The 24,286-nt window shown below is 38.5% G+C and overlaps 1 protein-coding gene across 5 annotated transcripts in view; it reads left to right on the plus strand.

Moving 5' to 3' along the window:
- Positions 1–24,286, plus strand: part of atf7ip (activating transcription factor 7 interacting protein) — a 41,194-nt gene that overhangs the window by 10,908 nt on the left and 6,000 nt on the right. For 2 of the 5 annotated variants that reach the window (XM_027014826.2, XM_027014825.2), the window contains exons 2-6: positions 20,737–20,799; positions 21,650–22,124; positions 22,577–22,946; positions 23,451–23,635; positions 23,883–24,029. In XM_027014826.2, the coding sequence (XP_026870627.2) occupies positions 21,666–22,124; positions 22,577–22,946; positions 23,451–23,635; positions 23,883–24,029 (1,161 nt within the window). In that variant the 5' untranslated portion in view covers positions 20,737–20,799; positions 21,650–21,665. Of the gene's footprint in view, positions 1–4,532; positions 4,611–12,835; positions 12,938–20,736; positions 20,800–21,188; positions 21,372–21,649; positions 22,125–22,576; positions 22,947–23,450; positions 23,636–23,882; positions 24,030–24,286 lie in introns of those variants that run through there. The other 3 variants (XM_027014823.2, XM_027014824.2, XM_027014827.2) reach the window with 3 other exon arrangements.

Raw genomic sequence — 24,286 nt, forward strand, 5'->3', positions numbered from 1 at the left:
TTAAATATATTGTTAACAATTGGATTTGATTGGATTTGCTAATGAGTTTGATAAATGCATTACTGCAGTTACCTTTTAGGCTGTTAGACCCTGGTTTGGTAGCGTCTTAGCATTGTAGAGTTCCCTAAATTAACCCGCCTGATTAAAGTCCTCAGCTAATTTCCAAGCTGTATTTGATTTGAAGTAGTTGTGTCTAAGAGGCCTAAATGCTCAGTTCTTCAGTTTTTGATAGCTAATACATGTGGATTTCAGTCTGTATTACTGACGTAACCTAGTGGGCTACTGCAATATGACTAGTTATTAATGATCTACACGCATAAACATAATCAGTATCTATTACCATTACCACTGTAAAAGCAGAAGTTGTATAATGGGAGAGGATTTTGCAATACTTGGCATGGCCACCAAAACCTTATGTTCTCCCCCTGAGGTTTCCAGTGTTGCTGTGTCCACTGCCACACATGGACTAAATCATGCACATTTATAATATTTTATATTTCACATAGTAGCATAATCATGAATTTGTTGATGATTTTATTGTTTTTTTTCCTGCTGCTGTGTGGCTACTAATTATGAGTAATACAGTGACAGAAATCATGCTGTGTTAACCTTTTGCATTGGTGTGTATGGTTAAGACTTGTCTCTGTAATTTAACAGCTGACTAAAGGAACACTAATGTCACATTTCTCTCAATCACACAATCACAGAAAGAAAATCTCCTAGTGCTTTTTCCCCATCCAGATCTACTTTTCTGTGTTTCTTTGCATGTGCATATTCACCCTCAGGAACAGTACTGAATCCTGCTAATCCTGCAGACAGCCTATGGGTATACTTGATGTCTGGAGCTAACCAGACATGATACTTACTGTGAACCCACAATTGTCAAGACACAATAAAACTACCAATAACTATGCAACTAATCTATTGTCTAATAATTTACTTGTGACATAAAAATCACCTTTTAGTTTTGCTTCCTGGTGGTCAAAAATGGTAATGCCTGTGACACTTTGCTGTCTTTGAAGATGGGGAGGGGTACTGTTCAGCGTGTAGAGTTGCCTGTTGTGTCTGCTGAGCTTTAATGTTGAAGTTTTACTAAATTCTGTTATTTCACCCATATATTAACATGTATTTAGTGGTGTCCTTCATACACCTTAGCAAATTGTGTATATGTTCAGACCTTTTCCTTTATTAAAGGAAAATGAGTTTTCATATGTTTTATTTTTATAAGTGCACCATAAGGGCTGTGGTGACCAATCAGAGTAAAGCATTTTAGCCTAATTCAAATTAGTGAAAGTTGAGAAGCAAATGGTATAGTCCCCGCGCCCCAAGAAGCAAATGGTATAGTCCTAGCACAGCTGCCCCTCCCTGACTCTGGTTCTTTTTGTGTTGCTGTGCCACTAGGATACAGCTATCTTACTATTATAGACCTTTGCTCAAACTGAAATGAAAATGAAACATTAGCTTTATCACTGTTACTAAGAAGCCATTTTATCATTGTCATTTGGCACAGGTGTAAACCGTGTAAACCAGGTGTAAATCATTTGATCCTGGTGGTGTTGATAACAATCATAATCAATTATCTTTTAGGAAATGCTAACCAGAATGGTGCCAAAATAGGCTTGTATCAGAATCACATTTTTAGATTAAGGATTTCTATCTTGTTATGTTGATGGTTTAAAATTACTGGTTTATTCTTGTGTTAAGTCATTTATTCAAATGGAGTAGTCCATATTAGTATGTCCTTTTTAGTGGTTGCAAATGGTATGTGCTCAATCATTCTGTAGTCTAGACTTATGTAGATTTGCAGAATAATCAGCTAAATGCCAAAAAGGGAAGAGAAATCTACCCTTAAGTGCACATTTAGTTGATTGCTTTTTCATTTTCTCATTTGTTTTGTGTTTGGGTGAAACGAGATCAATCTGGGAACTTGATTTTTGTTGTTGTTGCTAAAGGTTCAAGTTCAAGTTTGGTTTATTTGTCACATACACAGTCATACACAGTATAACTCACAGTGAAATGGTTGAGAGCGCTCTGTCCAAACTGAGGAAAAAGAAAAACAGGGGTGCATAGAGAAATATAGATATTCTATATATGTACAAAAATATATTAACAATGTAGGTCAGTCATGTTGTTTGATCTAGTGGGAGACCCTTTTCTTTTCACTCAGAGCAACATCCCCATTGCACATGGTACATTCTGAACATCATTAACCCTCCCCCCAACGTTTTCGTTCTCTTTCCCGATTCTGCTAACCAGAAGCTAGTCAGCCTGACAGTCAAAAGACAAGCATGTTTTGAGGACCTCTGCCAAGGTTACATGCCTTATATGCCTTTCCCCACACCACACTGATACCTGGTCCATTTCTGTGACTGTATCACAGATAAGAATTATTCATGCACAGATCATACAAACATATAATGGTTATCATGGAAATCATGCTAACTTAATTGTGTTGTCATTACCTCTTGTGTAAATGCTACTGTTCAAGTGCTAGACATTCTGTTTTTCACTGATCAATATTTTTAAAGATCAGTTAATTATAAATCACTCTTTGGATGTATGGTGTATTCTGTAATTCACTATGTAATTAGCTAGCTAGCTAATTGTCTGCGTAATTGGCTAGCTAGCTAGACAACAGAGAGCTCCTGACTCCTGAATTATCGGAATTTGCATTTGTTTAAATTTGTAGTGTTACTTCTGACGTCCTGTATGTGGGTGTGTGTGTGTGTGTGTGTGGGTGTGGGTGTGGGTGTGGGTGAGAGAGAGAGAGAGAGAGAGAGAGAGAGAGAGAGAGAGAGAGAGAGAGAGAGAGAGAGAGAGAGAGAGAGAGATTTCATGAATAAAGTAAAATCAAAAACATAAACCAATTGAAAGCATTACTTTACATTTTCATGGTCGCTATAAGATGCATATCTGTCTAAAAGCAGCACTAACTCATCAAAACAGTATTAGAATGGCTTCAGGGCCTTGATTGTGTATACGGGCCTATGTTCCCCTTCTGATGATATTTTGTAGGGTTCTGTAATGTAAGCCTATTAACAAAATAACAGGAAAATCTGACAAATCAGATTTTAAATTTTCACTAAGGTGACAAGCCCATAGCTGTCTAACCCCTTTTCAGCGTTCTGAAGAAGGGGTTGCACATTTGTTATTAAAAAAACCCCATCATTTCTAGGCACATGCTAGTTTAGCTAACTAACTTTGAATGGTGACTGCATCATGGGGGGGGGGGGGCATAACGAGTAACCTTTTGTATGCACTACACACCACTAATTATAAAAGTAGTTAAAATTGCAGTTACGTACACAAAGTTTCCAAAGAAACAGGAAATAAAACATTTTGGACATAAGTCAGAATGTTTTGTGGTTCCATATATATTTATTTTATTGATACTGTGATTTCAAAATGAGTATGTACAGGACCCAAATGACATTAGCTGTGGTGCCCAAAACGAATAGGAAAATGGGTGTTATAGGACCGAACTGGAATTATGGATACAATTTCATATTTTGACAAGGCTCCTAATTTCCTTGTGTTAAGATACTTATTAAAGACACTGACCTGCCTGAAACACATAACAAGCCATGCAGGTTGAACCAAGTTGTTTTCTGAATAATGAAAATAGGAAACCTTAAAAAATACAGAACACAAATGAATCAGGACTTTGTCCTGCTATGTGGAATGATAGAGACTGCATGTTACAGTGTCGTTGCAGGTGGGATTTAGTAGAGCAGTTCTTGCCCCGGCAAAGCTGGTGGCCATTTTGAGTTACTGCAGGCATGGACTGAAATAAAATGTCTGACTGAGGGAGGAGCAACAATAAATGGAGTGTAGTGCTAGTAAACTAGAGTTTTTACGCAGGACCTTGGAATCTATTGTTTACATTTTAAACAAATGCTTGCTTGATTTGATAAAAACAGAGTATGAGAAATGTGTGAATATAGGCTAAGCGCCTTACACAAATCATAAAATGAATTTACACAAAAATAAAACAATATAGCTTTCAGATTGACAGATGTATGAATAAAATTATGTCTTTTTACTAGAAGTTTACATTGTAAGAATTTATATAAAAGGTTTACCTGATTCTCCTGTGATCCTGTGAAGGCTGTTTTTTATAGTAGCTTCTGTTTAAAGGCATGATAATTAGTTTATGATTCTAGTTAAATCTGCCTCATTTTTGAAGCAGTAACTGTAAGAGATAATGAAATACTAATTGGGGAAACACATTTGCACTAGGTGATTTTAAAAAATGGCATAATCCAAATGTGCAAACAGAAACAAACACTCAGAGGAAAGGCTGTTTCCTTCCTCAGAAAAGGCAGATTTTGACTAGATTTTGACTTAAACTGTTTGCTGTCAAATGCTCCTGTTTGGCTAATGAACGAAGGAACCTGCTACAAGAGCAATTAGAAAAACTGATATGTTTGTTTAAGACAATATAAATTTTCATTTGTATTTTAAAATGATATGAGAGGTGAAAATAATAATTTTTTTTTTTTTCTTTTTTTTTTTCTTTTTTTTTGTCCTAGGGTTCGGCCATCATTATTTAATGTGATAGTGCTTTCAGGATCAGCAATAATAACTCGGTGACCAAAGAAAGACTCGTGGTAAGACTTAATAACCCGATTCCTTCTGTTGTCCTCTGCCCACAAAAACTTAACCTACAATCGGATCATTGTATTACAGCATTTGACAGAGCGGAGGTTAGGCAATAATGCATACAACATTTAAATAATTGCACATCTTACACATTTTACACGTTTCATCTCATTTCATCTTATACACATTACCTTTTTAAAAAAATGATAGCTGCAATAATAGCTAGTGTAACAAATGTTATTGTGGTTACAAATAACAAATGGTTGTATGGTTCATGTACTGTACCTCATGTCAGATCAGAACATATAGCCTATACCAGTAATAATGATGTTCAGTGTTGAAACAACCCCTGGATTTTAAAGGGAGTTCATGCACAGCATTTGACTACCTCTGCATTCTTCTGCATAAATTTCACATTTTAAAATGAGTTTATAAAAACTGCAAAAAGATTATAATAAGCATTTCGGAGTAGATTGTGGTAATAACAGTGGCAAAGAAGGCAATATTGGCTTACTCAGAAGCAGAGTTTATACTTTTTACCTACAACAGACTGGGTATCACTCACTGTCAAGTGTGTATGAACTGATAAATATGAGAAATGACTTTTATTGTAGAAGCTTTCAGTGAACATTTTGATAATGTTTAAACTTTATTATTATTTTAAACCATTTTACCAAACATAATAAATAAACTAATTATGCACAAACATTGACAATGAATTTAATTTTAAAGAGCATTTAGGTGTGTCTCAACACACCTAATAAATACTTAACAAAATTAAAACTTATGGACAATCGAATAGGGAACAGCAATAAAAAAAAAAACAGTAACGAAATAATTAAACTAACAGTGACGAGACTTTAAAAATAGTATTGACATCTTTAGAAAATATAGAGCTAAACTCTTATATGGAAAAATACCCTATTTTCCATAACCCTGTCCGTCTGGTCCAACCAGCTTACTCGCCTGTGTCTGGTGGTCCTTCCTCAGGGTCCTGGGGCATTTTTCTCAGGATGAGTAACACAGAGAGATGCTGAGAAGCATACACACTTTATTCAGAGATACATGAGTGTATATATAGAGGGGAAATCAGTTGAGTGAGTGTAAATATGTAAATTACATTGCCAGTGCAACATGTTCAAACATGATATGATATGCGGCATCTAAAATGAGACAGTCGTCTATCCCCAGCTCCAGACCATATTTGACATAGGCTTGCACCTATCTAAAAAATAAACATCATAATACAGCATGACGAGAAAGGATAGACAACTCTACTCTTCCTTTAATGTCAGGTAGAACATCACTCAATCTAATAAATGCCAGATAGCTGCCTTTGCAAAAATCACAATCTGTGAAACAAACACAAAAAACAAACAAACTGAAAATCCTCCAAGCTGTGCATAAAACATAGGAAACTGAATCAGCAACAGTTCTCAAACATTTCTCTTCATGCTGAAATTTGTTTTTCTGTATGATGAGCTTGGGCAGCTTGTCTCATGTTCATCTTAAAAAGAACCAATCTACCTGAGTGCAGACAAAAACATCACCACCAGTCAGTTGTCAGGGGTTGCTGCAATGCTGTCATGGTTCTCTCGTCAACTGTGAAATGTTCCCAGCACTTCCTAGTGAATCATGAAAACAACCCCTCTTTCTGTCTAAAGAAGGATCACTTATTAGATTTTGTAACTGCGTCATTAGCATTCATATGTCATTTAAAGAGCATTTAGTAAAATAGCAATAATGACACATGGTGCGTATGAGCCATACCTTCACTCACTCTGCTCCCTCACTGTGCTAAGGGCCATCACACGGCCAGATAGGTTTGCACGTCTCCCCCTCCAAATGAGTGATTGCTTTTGCACACTGGTCTGTAAAGGTCAAAAGCTCTCTTTCTGTCTCACTGTTGTTTCCATTCCTTCAAATAATTCATGTTGGCCTGTGCCTACATTACAAAGTGTGCTGATGCTAAATAAACACCAACATGCTAAATATTAAAGGTGAAAAGACTGGGTGCTGAATTCAGTCATTGGGTTTTTTGTATTGATGGTTTTGTGAGATGCTTTAGTGCCAATTGTAAAGTGACAGCACTATTTTTCAAGAATCTTCAAAGTCTGTAGCCATTGCTTTTGATTGGCCTGCCACTGCTGTTGGAACACATTCAGTATTGTTGTTAGTATTTCAATTCTGAGATAGCATAGAGCATTAGCTAGTTGACAAACATTGGCTCCAAATGTAGATGCAATATTTCTGACAACATTTACATTATCACATGATGCTATGGTAAGTTCTTCTTGTGCAACAGGACACTTGAACAGCAGTTTAATGCTGCTCACCTTAAGAATCTTTCTGACAAGAATAATAGTGTAACAGGCTGACATTCAGGTGTTACATGCAACTGTCTGATGAGTAATGCAGACATTTTGGTGTGGGTATAGGTATGTTTCATTGACTAATACAGAATCAGTATATCAGTAAGAAAATGGTACTGACAAGGTCCTAGTTGAGTTTAAGCATGCTAACAACCCCATTTGTAAAAGCAGTTTTGGTGTTTTTGACTTCTTTGCTAATAAGAGTAACACCTCAGACTTTGTGTTGCTGAACTTGGACAGAGACTGGAAGTTCCAAAACAAATGTGAATGATCAAATACGAGGGGTAGGGCTTTGGGGAATAAGGTAATTGTGGATTGCTGGAGTTTCCATTCAGGGAGCATAACGTGTGCAAGAAATATCTTCCTTGTATCTTCCTTCTGTGAGAAGCTCACACACACAGTTGCCTCACAGACCCCTAAGAGGACTGAACCACTGAAGCCAGGGCACTCTTGCAGGTTCACACAATGATTTGCACAGAACTTGCAGGGCCTCCCCTGCGACTTTACTTACATGATAAGGAAAATACACAGGAAGACCAGAGGCCAACCTTGTTTCAGGATCGGATAAGCTTTAGGTCGTTGCTGTTAAAATTAACCATAATGTGCTCCCTATAATGAAAAATAGACCTTTGTGCAAACCTGTCCTAAAGAAACCAGACGCTGATTAGAGACAGGTTGGGAAAAAGAATGAAATCCTGAAATCAATGAGAATTTTCATTTTTTGCCAGCTGCTCATCTGAGATGCTCTTCTTAAGTTGGTGGCCATTTTGTGTCATTGCACTGAAAAATTACTTGTATGCAATGGCAGAGCGTGGTAGGGACTCCTAAAGAATTTATCTTATGCTATGGTTCATATTCGTTTTTAGATTGCATTGTAATTAAAATCTGAGATGGATAAACTAAAATCTGAGATGGATAAACTTGCATTTTAGTTACAGTATTTGAGAAGCCATTTATTAAGTGCTAATTAATTATTTGTACAGTTTCTTAAGCCAGTAAAAATCAACCAAAGCATGTTTATGGAAAACCGGAATGCCTGCCATGAATTTCCAGCAGGTTAGATGCTTATGGAATAGAGGAGTAACATTTAAAGTCATGCGGATGGTAGTGAAGATGTGTTCCTTAAATAGAATAAAACCCCCAGTTTATTTCTTCTCACATATACTACAAGAAGCGATGTTTTATATATCTTTGTTTTGGGTTGATTTTAATTTTAAATAATACAAAGGTACACAAGACGGTGACCCTTGTCCTTTTCTAGAAAGATTGGACATTGCATCATTTGAGCCATAAGATTCATAATCACTTCACACCTTCAAATACATTACAAATAATGATTGCATAAAGATGTAACTTAAAAGTGACTCAAAAATCACTCCCTGATAACTTTAAAGAGTAGAGTTTGAAAAAGTGATTTAAGGTGTCAGATTTCTAGAAGGCCTTGTCTTCTGATCTGTTCCCTCCAAAACTTTCATCCAAAAATGTAATTTTGCAGTACAGCTATTGCAAAGTCTTTTTTGTTGTTGTTGTTTGTTTGAATTGTATGCCAGATATTTGCATTATCCGCAAACATATGGGACCCGCTACTTTCCTAGAAGCCATTGCATAAAAAGCTCATCAGAAAATAATTTGATTAGCTTGGATTCGTGCCAAAATAGAAGCAATACTTGGTCCATTACTTATTTACAAGTCTCAACTGGTTCAAACTGGCTTCTACTGCATATCTTTGATTGATTAACTGTTTGATAGTGTAAATGTCACAATATTGTAATTCTAATTGTCCAAGATGCTAAAAAATTCACAAGGCCATTGTAAATGTCAGAATGTTATAGCTGACAATAGAGTAACTTGAATTTATATAAAACTAATCATTTTTGAAACACACAGAGAGAGCGAGAGAGCGAGAGAGAGCCCAAGATGCATACAAAGAGTAAATAGGAAAAGAAGAAATATAACATCAGTTGAATAACTTGGATCCTAATACTCATGTCTTCATTGTGCAGGGGTACATGTCTTCATCAGGCTTAGATACTTGCTTGCTTTATTTGACTGCAGTCATTCCATCTAATTCTGTGAGACAGGTCTGCCTGCACTGTAAAGCATTAGTAGAATATTCTGCACTACAAGAATTCATTTTAACTCAGATGGTATGGGCAATATATTTTCAGATTATTTTTATAGCTTTGCTTTGCTCACACTGGTATTAACAATATAAGCTATTGTAAGCATCCTGCTGATTTTAAGAATGGTACATCTCTATTCTATTCAAAGAGCTTGATATACAACATTCTGTGCGTGCTCTGTATAACACTTTAAAATGTTTGTTAATACAATATATGTCTTAAATAATAGTTGTTTCTAACATTTTTTGCATTATACTGGGGTTTATTTTGGGAAACTGACTTTCCTGAGAGTAAGAGTAGGTTACATTTGGTAATAACATGAATGCTGAGAGAATCTGGGGAGTGTGATTATGTTTCAATTATATGTTAGGAAAGTGCATTTAATTCTACAAATAAACAATCCACCCCCCATCCCAATAACACTTGGTATAGCCCTTGAATCAGGTTTTATACTGCCCTTCCCCCTCCAGTTTATTTCTGTTTGTTTGATTTTTGGTGCTTTTTTTTTTGTTGTTGTTTGTTTTTGCTCAGAGCCAGTCATCCTCTGCCTTCATGAGTTCGTCCTGATGACCTACTTTTGAAGACCATTGTTTATTAAGAGTACAAAGCTTGACTTCACCTTTTAATCTTTAAGACATTTTCTCTTTGATCACATTGAATTAGCCTATCAACAAATACTTGCATTTTTAAGAAAATAAAGACTACCTGCCTTTAGAAATCAATTTAAAAATTATAGTATAAAGCATAAAATACCCATTATTTTTCTCAGTGCAAGAATAACAATCAATTTTACAGTGTCCATGATCCTAAGCAATAACAAAGTTAGCATGGTACCAATAAGTTGTAAATGTTTGTAAAAATTATAAAAGAAGACAAAATGGGAGTTGCTCCATGTTTATTTGGAAATTAACCATTTCACTGCGTGTTATACTGTGTATGACTATGTATGTGACGAATAAACCGAACTTGAACTTGAACTTGAAATGCATGGAAGGCAATGAAGGAGAGAAAGAACAGGAATGTGAAAATACATCCTGAAAAATTAGATCAGGTTTTGTTTACCATTGTGACAAGTACAGACGCTTTCTTGCACTCACTGAGAGATCTCTTGAGAACTACTTGGACTTACATGGCTCAATATGATTAATGTGTCAGGTAGGAAGTGGAGTTTTGTAGTTGGCTCTTTTTATTATTCATTTACTCTGCTGTAGTGGCATGCATTGACATGCTTCTGTTGTAGTTCCTAAAGAGCAACAAGCTCACTAGAGCAACAAGTGTGGACAATTACAGCATTTAAGTGGGACTATTGCTGTAATGCTGGGTCCGTTGAAGTTCCATAGTGAAAAGTTAGTGTCTACGAGTGGCTACACTGTTCAAATGGGTTAAGTGTGTGTGTGTGTGTGTGTGTGTGTGTGTGTGTGTGTGTGTGTGTGTGTGTGTGTGTGTGTGTGTTATAATCAACAATTATAACTGACGTTGAATGTAAAAGCCAACGTCAGCAAGTGCTGCAGAACTGTGATCTGCAATTAGATGAGCCATCAGGGTGATGTCAGGGTGATGTCAAAGAATAAAGATGCAATCTTGTTGCCAAGTATGAGGGCTGGGCCTAAATGAAGCTTTCCCTTAGCTATAGTCCCTGCTTAGCTGAACTAGTGTAGTGTATCTGTAGGGAGGCCCCGTCTCACTCTTCTGAAGGGCCTTCTGAAGGATCTCTTTTTCTGAGGCTACTTGGCAACTGCAAGTACTGAATTTGGCATATTACATGAAGTAACAGCTAAGTTCAATAATACTGAAGCACTCCATGTTTATGCAAATCGTTTTTGATCTGTGTGTCTTTGTTTCATATTCTGTCTTTCCCCTTTCCCAGTATGAGTTCTTTAAATCATTTGACTTTGAGAGAATTTAAGCATTTTTTTCAAAGAAACTAAAGGTTTTTTTTCCCCAGAATTAAAAAAAATACTAAAATAGGATCAAATGCAATTTGCTCTTTCCCCTGATGTCAAGTTACTATATGCATAAAATTAGTGCCAAACACAGAATAACTGCAACTATATTTGTTTACTGACCTTAAACAAATGAGTCATGAGGATGAGATAAGAATTCTGTTAATTCTGAGACTAGCTGGGAAATTAAATGGTGGAATATGTAGCAGTTTCCACATTTTGCTCAAATGTTGCAATTTCTAAAAAGTGATTAGAGAATGTCCCATAGAATGTAAACTAAGGTCTGTAGAGTGTTTTAAAAGGCAGCACCATGTCTGGTATTCTCTAATAGGGAGCCCTTTTCATTGTTTCTCGTCACGTTCCAGGCATTAATATAGGCAACATTTAAATGATCCATCTCAGTGCAAACGTTCCAGTCTCTTAGTGTGATACAAAATATTTCAAAGCAAACAAATTCATGTTATACAACGGGGAGTGAATGAGAGGAAAGGCCGCATACAAGGAGCAGTCATTTTCTCACCAATCAGGACATTTACAAGCTGCCACCTCTCAAGGACATGCTACATTGGCAACAATCACTGGATTCTTATCATTCCTTCTAGACTTGAAAACTTGGGGAACTCAAGACTATAACCCTAAAGTATGGAGGCTTGTTGTCTTAAAAACTGTGTTATCAAATGTCTTTATATATCCCCATTTTTCTCAAAGGAGTTTCATTATGGCTGCATGGCCAAGATAGTTCACCTAATTCTGCATCAAACTCTAACTGCCTTATGACTGTAGAAAACAAGCTTTGAACAATGCCTGTGATAAAAGACAGTCATGCTTTTGAAGAAATCCAGAAGCAGTATTTGTGCGAGGTTAGTAAGCACTGTGAGCTGTTTTGCTACATATTTTAGAGAAGGGGTGCCCAGCTCTGTTGCTGGAGAGGCAGAGTCTAACATAGTGTGGTGATTTCCCTGCTCCAGCACACCTACTAAAGCTGGTAATTAACCGATTAATTGATTCATTAGCTTGAGAGAGAAATGAACAAATTTCTCTGGACTCTGGCGTTCTTGGCCTGGAGTTGGGCACTCCTCCTTTATTGTAATGCAAATGAGATCTAAAAGAAACAATTACATTTGTAAACACCTACACCGGTTTATGATGAGTCCTTGCTTTATTCTTTAGGTGTGTTTAGTCCTCTAGGTGACAAACAGATGGATTTGTCTTGCTCCCCCTAGGGTTAAGTCAGAGTGGTGCACCCTGTCACTCCCTTGTTTTCTGAAAATGGTATGGTCTGCATGCAGCAGTAATTTTCCATCCTGTTTGCTCACTGCAGTTTGCTGCAGTGGGGGAGGGGACTGTTTCCCCCTTTCATCATGTGTTGTTTTTTTTTTTCCCTTTTTTTGTGGCAAATGAGACATTTTGGTTATAGGCACAAGTGTTTTAGTTCACATCTTCTTCAACATTTCAAATTACCTTCTAGAATGTGTAGATTCTTATATTATGTTTATTTCTCTGTGCTCCAGTTGCACAGCTTTTGAGACAGAAATCTTTTTTATTGTACAACCATGCAACTAGAATTGGCATTAGGATTGTGATGTTGTGTCTGTATGAGTGTTTTGACACTGTGATCTGGTGTTGCTGGCAGAACCACAAAGAATGTGCTTCACCCGTCAGCCAACATGGTAGAGTCCTAGCTCAATTTCCCTCCCCCTCATTCTCTCTCTCTCTCTCTCTCTCTCTCTCTCTCTCTCTCTCTCTCTGTGTCTCTCGCTCTGTCTTTCTCTCTCTCTCTCTCACACACACAAACACACACGGTCTCTCGCCTATATATTGAGCGAGAGAAAGGGTAGACACACTCGCATTCTCTCTCGCAAATGACGTGCATGGCCTACATCTGAAGCTTACACAGGTTTACATTTTAGATTTATCTCAAGTTGTCGGGGGGGGGAAGCTGCATTTTTTTTCTTTGGTCTTTTTTCCCTTTCCTTTCCTTTCCTCTTCAATAATTGTTTTTATGTTAACTGGTCTTTCTTACCATTATGTGATAACTAAACTTAATGGCAGGTTATAGCAGCCACATAAGTTGAGTGGGAGTTAAATTTGATTTGCTGTTGTAACTCTCTTACCTTCTGGATGGTGTCACAGGGCTGCTAGCATGAAGGCGGCGTGGGCTACTTAGCAATCACAATACTCCACATACTTAAATATTTTTATGCAGGTTTTGTGAGGACTGGCAAGTTATGGCTGACCTAGACTCTAGGATTTCTTTTAATCATTGCTGGGGATTCATTCTGATGTGTTCTTTAAATTTTGTGTTGTTCAAACTTTGAGACAGATTTCAGTCTTGTTCCATCTTGTGTTGAGCGTGAAGTGTACGTCTCAACACCCCTGCCATTTCTGAGAATGGTATGCTCTGTGTGTGGCTGTAATTTTACACCCTGTTTTCAGTGTGCATACTGTGCTACAGTGGGGGAGGGGTTAGTCTGAAGGGAGTAGTCTTCTGCTTTTTGCAGGGTTGTTTTTCACCTTCTTTTATAATCTCTTACAAATGGAGATGTATTTGTTTAAGATATTCCAGGGTAATTTTGGAGTCCTGTTTTTAATGTATTACTCTTCCGAATTTGCTGTTTGAAAATTGTTCGTGACTGACTAAACCACGTTTTCATGTCTTGACTTTGGGTGTAGATCTGTTTGTCTGTGGATCTGTGATACTGTAGTGCATTGTGCTGACATTTCAGTTTGGCCTGTGTGGGTGTTGCTACACTGTGTTCAGTTGTTACTGTTGGACACCCTGACGCACAGGGTAGAGTTGTAGCTGAGTCCCCTCCCCCCCTGGCTTTCTCTGCCGCACTCTCGCGCCTGTCTACATGTGGTGTGCTCTTTGGACTGGAGCATCCAGGCTTGCTACCTCACAAACATTCTTTCTGTTGGAACTGATTAAGGCCTACAAGTGAGCAAGGATAAACAATGGTTTTAAGTCTTTTTTAGGTTTATATGTAATTCAACCCATTGCCTTGTACTTTAAGATTACTGGTATAGATTACCAGTCGCAAAAATTCAGAATATTGTTGGAAATTTGGTCTTTTTTATGATTTTTTTTTACAAATATCTACTACTTTCAATTTACTAATTTCATCAACTTAGTTTATTAAATACAGGTTTACACAATGGTTTAATGTGTTTAATAAGCATCTTTTTTTCCCTTTAAGCACTGTGACTCACATTTGATAGTGATGATGCTAGATTGAACCCAACATTCTTAATGCTTTTAACTCAAATTGGGGTTTTGGCCATATCGGCGCCTGAAAGCTAGTCTTGATGTGCTTCACCCTACCTTTTCCACAAGACTGCTTAAACAATAATGTACACCACTGAATGCACACTTTTGTTGTATGCTGCTTGTGTAGTGCTTTCTTTCACCCTACGTTTGGAGGCTTTAGGTTCTTTTTTTAGGCTGTTCCTTCTGTGTAATGAGGAGCACATAGTGTTTGTCATCTGGAATCACTTGCCATCTTAGGACAGGACAAATAGTCTGGAAATGTTCTATTTCTTATAAGGCAGTTTCAGATCCATAAGGGCCAGACAGTGCAGTTTATTTTGATGTTTTCCGAAAGCATTTTACATTGTTAATGAGACGTTTAGCCTAAACATTGGAATATTGCAGGATCATAACAGTTATGCTGTGCTCGATGGGTATGAGACATGGAGGCTGGAGCAAAGGTGGATTATATTGGAACACTTACGATTTTCGTTTTGCTGAACAACAAGAAAAGTGGTCTTGGAACCACTGGTCTACTTATGCACTAGATATTTCAGGTTTCAAAGACAAACACTGAACAAAAGTGCAGTGGTTTAAACAACTGTTTCAGAGAACAATAGACTCTATGGTTGTGACTGATTTGTTAAACTAGTTGATCATTTTGCTTACAGGGCTCTTGATAAAATGTAATTCTTGCTTTTGTGAATAGTACAAGCCACAACATGCTAAACAGTTTAATCCAGAAAAAAAAAACATGTATGAAGATTTAAAAATATATATATTATTGTAGCCAATGCCTATAGTCTTTCAAAAATTATAAAAAAAAACAAAACTCTGGCCTTGTTTCTGCACTGCTGTATGTTTCTTTATACCCTGCTTTTATCATGAAGAATTAGTCCTGTGTATCCATGCAGCTTGTTTGCGTGTAACATGGTGTTGGGGAGGAGTCAGTTTTCTTCCTTTTATACCATGTTTTTGGTCATACTAAACACTTTTGATGTAATGTTGATGTATTTTTAATGCACAAGTTGTGTGTGTGTGTGTGTGTGTGTGTGTATATATATATATATATAATGTGTGTGTGTGTGTGTGTGTTTTTAATTTCAGCTAAAATAAATATGCGATTGTCAACTTCTGAAGGAAAAATCCATTCATCTTATTCAGTGGAAAACCTCAAGCTTGAAGGATGAGCTCAAAGAATTGTATGGCAGCATTTTAATTTGGCATCTAAGATTCAAGTTGGAGGATGTCTCCTCAGAAGAGATGGAGATTCAAGGTTGAGATCCCCAGTTGTATTTGGGCTTGTTATATTACTGCTAGTTATTAACTGCAAAAAACCTATAGTAGATTCAGGAAATAAATCTAATATGGTGTCTCAGAAATGTTCATATCTGTTTTTTGGGTTGTTCACTACTTTTTCTGGTAATTTGCTAGTATCAATTTGAGAGACTTGATAAATCAGTGAAATCCTGAATTTGCCAGGGTACATCTTCATTCCTAAATGTCTAAATTCTTTAGCCTGCAGGACCTTGTAAAAGCTAGGTTGTAGCAAACAGCTTAGTCTTTGCAGGCTTTTTGGAGGCTGCCTGGTTGGTTGTTTTTGGGTTTGTTTGGGTTTTTTTTTTGTTTTGGAGCTATTGGATTTTCTTATCATTGTCTTAGGGTTACGTTTTTCTGTATGCATGACATCTCTGTGTGAAATGTGGCTATGCCACATTGAATTCATCTTTAAAATTACAGGAACTGTGACTTTCTAAAAGGGTGGAGAGGGAGGGCTATTTATTTGTCATTTTGAGTCATTCTTGAATTAGCTGAAAACTTAACCATATAGCTGGAAATTTAACCCTATATTCCTACTTGTTTGGACAAGTGTGAAATATTTGGCCATGCAAGCAATTATGGATGCTGCCACTTGGAATAACTGGGCATGTTGGAGAGGCTTTTAGGGAAGACTGAAAACACCAATATCACTGTGGAGACTGCACACTCCAGTGGAGACCATAGGACTGGAGAGTTATGTTGCTTGTGGAGAAAATGCTGCAGGCTCCAAAGAATTTACTGGCCCAGGTGTCGTACACGCCTGATGTGCAGCCAAATCACTGGAGCAGAATTTGACGATGTCACTTGAACATGACCCCAGCGGAGAGATCTGCTTCAGTACAGTGCTAGGCCTTTGCTAGGACTCCGCTATTGCACAGGATGATCTGTGTGCTTGAGAGGGGTTTGAAGAGACGCTGCAGCTTGTGCGCATAACCGTGCAACATTATTTGGGTCATGAAGAACATATTGACTTATGGTTGGCCAAGTAGCAGAGTTGCTGCCTTTTGATTGATAGGCCTGTAGTGAGATTTGTCTTGCTCCCTCTTGTGTAGATGCAGAGCTGTGCATCTTCACACCCCTCTCCTTTGTGAAAGTGGTACGATCTGTGCCTAGCTGTAATTTTCCACTCTCTTTGTGCTGCAGTGGGGGAGGGGTTAGTTGTCTACTTTTCAACATGTTGATTTTGAATATAGATTGACCCTTTTTCTGTTTTTGTTGTTTCTCTTCGTATTTTGTGGTTACTCGTGACTACTGTTTCATACACTCTTGAATATGTAGTGTAATGATTTACTGATTTAAATATGTAAGATTTAAGTATATATAAACATAGTATAGAAATGTGCTTTGTGTTGCTGACTGTTGCTGTGCTGATAACCCTACAGCATGTGGTGGTGTTAAAAGCAACACCTTAAAACAATATGCTCCACCCAAGCATGCGAGTCCTAGTTTCAGCTCCCCTCCCCCTCCTGTTCTCTTTCTCTGTGTCTTGTGCCTACAGGGCTGTGCCCTTTAGGGCTGAGAGATGCTAGCTAGCTTGTATACATTCTTTCTGTAGCAGTTGATCATGGCTAACTACTAAGTGAGAATGATCTGAGGTTAGGGGTACATCCTTTCGGATTATTTATTTTTATTTTTTTTTTCTACTGGTTCCTGATATATACACCCCCCCCCCCCCCCCCGCAATGGAATTTCTTACATTTGTCGTAACTCTCCTACAATTTACATTTATTTTTTATTATTAATAATTTTTAATAAGTTGGGGTTTTGTCACACAATTAGCAAAAAAGCAGCGTAATTAACAAATTAGCTTGTTTATGGGCGGCCAGTGCTTATAGTGAATTTCATACAAGTCAGTGACCATTGAACAGGCTAGTTAGTGATCCTGAAATCACATCTATGAAGGAGGAGGAGCAGCTTGTACTTAAAGGATTGTTTAAATGTACCATTGAGGGGTAACTTGCATGCACACAGGAGAGCCTTGCCATAAAAACCCAGCACAGTCCTGAGCTTTTATACATTTACGCAGTAGCAAAGTTGTGTTCTTGGAACTTTTTGGATTATTTTTTGATTATAATATAGCATTCTAAGACATCTGGCTTGCTCCCTCTTGTGTTGGGTTTGAGTTGTACACCTCAACACCCTTCCCTATTGTGAAAAATGGTATGATCTGTGCATAGCTGTAATTTTCCACTCTGTTTGCAGTATGTGGTCACTATGCCGCAGTGGGGGAAGGGTTAGTTTAGTAGGTCCCCCCCCCCCCCTTTTTTTTTTTTTGTATTCTCAAGCCACAATTTGAGCCTGTGTAATATTTTGTTTTTTAGCGTTATCCTATAGAGTATGTAGTATTAAGTTATTGATTGAACAAAGCAAAGAATTGCTTAAAAAAAACCCTTTTTTTTAATTTTTTTTTTATTTTTTTTTACATGGTTTGATTTTTTCCCCTCCATCTTTGATACAGTAGTGTTGGTTTTGTATTTTCAGTATGCCTGTTTCTGCACTTTGTTGTGGTGTCACTGGCGACAGCATGAACAGTCCACAGTGCTTGTAGCACATCATTCTCCCTGATGGAGTGTTTTGACTATTACACATAATCCTATGTATGGTTTTTGATTTTCTTCATTCAGTCAGACCATTCAGTTAGAGTGGACACTGATCTGCTTTTGCATCACGATTAGCAAAGGTTTATTTAGTCTCTTCTTGTATTTTTGAGATGTTAAAGTTCTTAATGGTGAGGGGTGGGATGATTTGATTTGATGTAACATTACATATATATTAAAGCCATAGCATTATACATGATTTGCTAGCTGTGTTAGAGAATCACATAATTTATTTATTAACTTGCTATACTGTAGCTTGTAATTTGGTAAATTCCAATACATGAAGATGGGGCAAATATCTTGGGCCTTGAAACATCTAAACCAAGCGTGGGCTCTGGGGCATGGTACTGAAATAGAGGCGTACGTTTGGACCATTGGGAATTGTAGCCTGCCTCCTGCATGCAGCCAGTAGAATGATTCTTTGTGTGTGTGTGTGATTTTGCTCCTCAGTGGTTTTGGATATCTGTGTATGGAGAGTGTATACACTTGGAAATTTACAGTACAGGAACTTTCCTTTACTCTCTGATCTATTTAGTTAGATCATTTGGAGGCTATAAAGGCTAAAATGTTTCTAATTGTGGAAGGAGAAAGCGGAAGATGTTTTAGTTTGTTGACAAGAAATGTCTACAATATTTCAACAACAAAAAAAAGAGTTTGTTGGTGTATCTCCTAAACCTCGAAAGTAGATGGTTGATCTTTTGGTTAAAAGGCTATTCTGACTGTAAAGATGATTATCCGTTCTCTTTTTTCCAGGATACATTTGATGTTTTTAAAACACTATTTTTAGGGGATAGCTGTTCACCAGTTGAGTTAAGAGATATATAGATTGATGTGGGTTTTTTTTTTTTTTTTTTTTTTTTTTTTTTTTTTTAAACTTTGCAAGGCTTTTGTGCAAGTATGGTCCTCTCATTTGTCAGATTGTCATAATAAGTGCACTTTAAATCCATGGACTGTAGCATTCAGGACTCCCATTTATAAGAGCTTCTGAGAATATTAAAACCATGAGTGAGGGGTGAGAAACCAAAGATAAGACGATACTTGGGTATCAAAGTCAGAGCATGATTTACAGGCAGGTTATGTAATCTCACAGCATACTAGATATGAATGGAGCAAACATGGAGATAATTTCAAAGAGAAATCTCTTTTGAATTGAACATTTCTCTTTTAGGTTAACTGGAAGCAAAACATTACCACTACCAAGCTACTATCACATCTGTAAGCTAAGCTAACAATCTTGTCAGGAATGATTCAGCTTTAGCAGCTGCATATAATTAAGCCCTGGCGGCCATCTTGAGTCGCTACAGTGAGAGACAGACATGTTGCCTGTACTGCTGTGGGGTGGGGGAGGGGAGGGGAGGGGAGGGGAGGGGAGGTGGGGCGTCTCAGCCAGATTGGAATGGGGATGTTGTTACCGACAAGCCGCCATTTATTGGGCTTTTTTGTGGTGCTTATATAGAGGAAATGGGAAAATATATTTATATACAGTAAGACAAACATTGCTGTAGAGGTGTGTCCTTTTTTTTTGTTTGTTTAGAATTTGTGCATGTTTGGTTACCGTGCACCCCTACGTTTGCTGAATGATAGTCCTCAGTTGCAAAGTTCTCCCTCCCTGCAAACATGCTTTTTTTGGTCACATACTAATAGCTAATTCTGATATTGCAGTTTACTAACAGCTTTGGCCTTGGATCTCAAAATGGTATTTGTGTGAGCTTCCAGGCTTTCCATTGTAAAGAATTATGCAGAGTTTGGTGTTGAGTAAAAATCTGGTCCATCTAATCACAATAGGAGAGAAAAAAGGTTGTCATGGACACTAGACTTTGGGGACAGGATATGAGCATTCTGACAGGAAGTGAGAGGTGTTGCAGGAGGAGACGCTGCTACATTCAGCCGCTGGTCCGTATGCGCAGTAGCAGACCTTCAGCCCAGCCTGTGCTGCAGTGCAACAGTGCAGCTGCTGGTTGCTCCTGAGGCGCACACACAGAGAACCAAGAAGGGCTGAGCTCACGGGTGATTCAGGGAGCCTGGTGATGTCAGCTGGGAGCCTATGTGTGACGCATGCTAGTGCAGAGGCACAAACGAGGGACGCTGAAATTTAAGGAAAATATTAAAACACACACGGTCTATAGAGAGATGGGGTTTATATTTCCAGCTGAGGGTGTAACCATGACCAACCCAGTGATTGATTGCTTGATTGACTGATTAGTTGGTTGGTTGGTTGATTGAAATGAATGAATGATTGCTTGATGGATGGACTGATTGATTTCTGGCTTGTCTGTTCCTAGATCCACAAAAAAACTTTAATACATTGTACCAAAAGTACTAAGGAAACTTTGAACATCACTTTCCAGATATGTGTAGCTAGATTAATAGGTGGGATCATGTGTGTTATGGTAGGGAAAACCTGAAACCGGAACGGACAGGGGCATCAGGTGTGGAGATAAACCGTGGTATCCCACATAAAGGAGAATCTTTAACCTGATTATTTTCTCTCTCTCTCTCTCTCTCTCTCTCTCTCTCTCTCTCCCCTTTTAGGTTCCAGACCAATCCTGTGGTCAAATCCATGAGCACAGAGGTACAAAGCAAACAAGCAGTCAGGTGAGACATATGGTATTTTGTGACTCTTATGCAGCTTTGTCCGGGTTAATTTTTTTGTTGCTGAAGTCCAATTGTATCAATGGACATGTTGTCCAGGAGTTCTTTACCACATTATAACTATGGTCACACTTTTTTTTTATCACCATGTGCTATGATAGCATGCCAGACAAATATAAACATAGTCTTGAGTCCAAGTTTTGTATTGAAATTAGAACTTACTAAAAGATCACAGCATTACATAAATGGCCGCTGTTGTCGCTAGCAGACTTTGTAGGCTGCTGACCTGATTGGCTGTGTGTCAAGCCAATGAGGGTAAAGGGGGAGGGGACAAATTCTGGGTTTTTAGCCCTAGCTGCTGTTTAAACAGAATCATTTAGTTCTGCCATTGTATAGGAAACACTTGGTTTTAATACTAGTTTGATAGAAGAAGTAGATTAATTTAGAACTTTACCTAGTGTAGCCATAGGCTTTTTTTGGACTGTCTGATCTCTGAGATGTTCTGCTTATCTTCAGTTGTAAAGTCTACAGTGGCCTTTCTCTCGGGTTAAATCGCATTTCAAGGACATAACTGAGTTAGTGGCATTGTGGCCATGGCAGCTAGTGATTTATTGTTTTACAGGGCAGCAGAAGCATCTAGAACCCTCCTAAGTGGCATCTAGGTTGCAGAGTGCCACCTAGTGGTACATCTTAGACAATGTCCTTAACAAGGACAGCTATTTTAGACAAATTTAAGATGACAGTTTTACTGAGAATTAAACTAGATTAAATGCAATATTTAGTAAGACTTTTTCCCTGTTTTACTATTTATTGTGATAAACCAGCCATCTTAAACCAATTTCTGTCTTTCCAGATTAACCGGTTGAAAAATGGAAGTCGCTGTGCCAGAAGAGCCTCAGAAGAAGATTTTCCGGGCTCGGAAAACGATGAAGATAAGCGACCGTCAGCAGTTGGAAGTTCTTCACAGCACTTTGGCAGCAGTTTCCTCCACCTCTTCTGCTTCCTCTTCCTCACGGCCCCAGACGCCACTGGTGAATGGAACGCACACAGAGGATGGACAGAAGGGGAAAGAGAAGGAAAAAGAGAAGGACCGCAAAGAGACGCGGTCAAAGTCTCCGACCTCTCCCTCAGTAGGTTCTTCCCCCCTCCCGTCACTTTCTCTCTCTCTCTCGCGTTCGCCCTCACCAGCTGTTGCCCAAAGTCAAAACCCATCACCCTTGCCTTCTGTGAAGAGAGGGTCAGAGAAGGGGAAAGCAGAGGAGAAGAAAGGAGAGAGAGAGAAGAAAAATGAAAAGAAGCCGGAGGAAGCCAAGGCTAACAAATCGGAAGTGAGTGCAAGCTCTCGTTGCAGTTCTACCAAAAGTAGGACATGAAACAGCTTTCTGTATTCGTTTCTTCCCTTCAGTTTATCATGCCAAACCCTGCAGACCACATGAACCTGGGGGCATGTGGCTGCTTTAATCAAGCAACGTTCTGAACTCAGTACAGACACTGCTCATGAAAAGGGAAGAATTTTCTTTTGTTTTGCATTGTTTTCCCTAGTCCATAGCAAAACTTTGTATGAAGTACTTTGTTGTATTCATGCAAACATATTTCAATGGGGAATCTTCTCTAATTTCAATGGAGAATCTTCTCTAACATGCTGTAGTCCAAATTACCGTTTCGCAGTGGCGTTTGCTAGCATAGAATTTGCAGTGAACATAGTTTGCACTTTTGTATTTGAGCAAATTGTCTCTCGTTTTGGTACGCTTGGTAAGTGAGATCCCTGTTTTCCCTCCAGAACTCTACATCCATACATGGTGGATCTCCTTTGGCATCCAACAAAAAGGGCGACCCGAAAAAAACCACGGCCCAAGCGTTAAACAAGGAGATGGCTGCCATAGACACAGATGCCTCGCTTGAGAACGGTTCTACAGAGGAGAAGGAGGAGAAAGGCAGTAAGGACTCCTCCTCCACATCTTCTGGCTCTCCAGCTGGCAGTATGGAGTGTGACCCGGAAGTGAAAGAGGGCTTCCTTTGCCTCAGTGAAGATGAGAGCCAAGGAGAGCGGGATGAGACGAAAGAGAGGAGCGAGGACAAGACTGATATGGATGTTAAGAAAGAGGAGAAAAAAGAGACCGAAAAGGGGTGCAAAGCTGCAGATGGTACAGGTAATTTGTGCCCATTCAATCAGTAATGGGGAAATATGGAGAAAAAAATTGAAACACCCCATTTGTTTCAGAAACATGCAGGTGGTGCTCAGAAGTAATGCTGCCACAAAGAGATGAAGCTATCACTGCCTTACTGATGCGTTTCAACCCCTTTACAATGGAGTGACAAACCCGCTCTGTGCTGGTACCAGGGCACAGACCCGCTCTGTGCTGGTACAAGGTTCAGAGCCTAATTTTTGGATTTTATGCCATGCTCTTCACATAAAATAGATTTGTAGGATTACTGGAAACTAATATAATCTTAGCTCAGTGAAGACACATCCTTCTAAATCACTAACTAAATCTATGCACTGTTGTTTTATGGAATATGGCAAGGTTGTGCTGTCCCTGAAACATAATCTTGTTGCATTCCAAGTTTAATACTTTTGCTGGAAAATGAATCGTCCTTCAGGGAATTTTTCCATGCCTTCTCAATAAAATAAATCTGCTGCCCACTTTCCATAGGTAACGGCAGTCATGCGGGGAAGAAGAGGTCATTTTCGCCAGAAGTGGGCAGCGATGTTCGGAAGGATGGTGGGAGTAAGGAAGGGAGAGATGGGAAGAGAGCAAGGGTAGAGGGAGTGGAGCTGGAGGCCCAGTTGGAGCTAAAGATCACAGCCAACACAGGCAGCCGCCTGAAACTAGAGAAGGTCTGCTTGCTCGTTATGTACTTTTGTACTTTTATGGCTGTTGACTGACTGTTAAGTTTTGAGAGTAGAGTTTGTGACTGCTACGAGGTTTTCCTTGTAAACAGTGTTGTTTGGTTTATAGGAGCAATTTTTATTTGTTTATTGACATATTTTTGATGAACACACACATTTTACCTTTGCTGGTGTGGTTGGTTTCAGTCAATCATTTGCTCATGTTCAAAAGCGGTCACGTCTCCCTTCGTTTCAGGTGGTGCAGCAGCTGGTGGAGGAGCGCCTGCGTATTTTGCAACTGACTGTGTTCGACCGTGGTCTGCAGGAGCTCAAGGAGAGAGTGGAGAAAATCGACACAGTTACCAAGCAGCAGAATGCTCTCCAGCACATTAGCACACTACAGGTGAGTCCTGTACTAGGGCTGGGTTTCCCTATAAAACAGGCTGCATGAGACAAACCAGTTTTTGCGTTAGAAATGAGGTAGGTGTAAATTGTAGGAAAACAAATGGTGACCAAATAGGTTGTGTGCAAAAAAACAAACAAACCATGTTTTATTATGGAGGTTAATTGATAACTCTAGATTTTCAACGTGCTAGGTTAACTTAGCTGAATATTGATGGGATCACATGACGCATTCAACCCAAATTTGACATGATTTTG

This window comes from Electrophorus electricus, chromosome 16 (assembly GCF_013358815.1).
Source record: "Electrophorus electricus isolate fEleEle1 chromosome 16, fEleEle1.pri, whole genome shotgun sequence".
Taxonomy (NCBI): Eukaryota; Metazoa; Chordata; class Actinopteri; order Gymnotiformes; family Gymnotidae; genus Electrophorus; species Electrophorus electricus.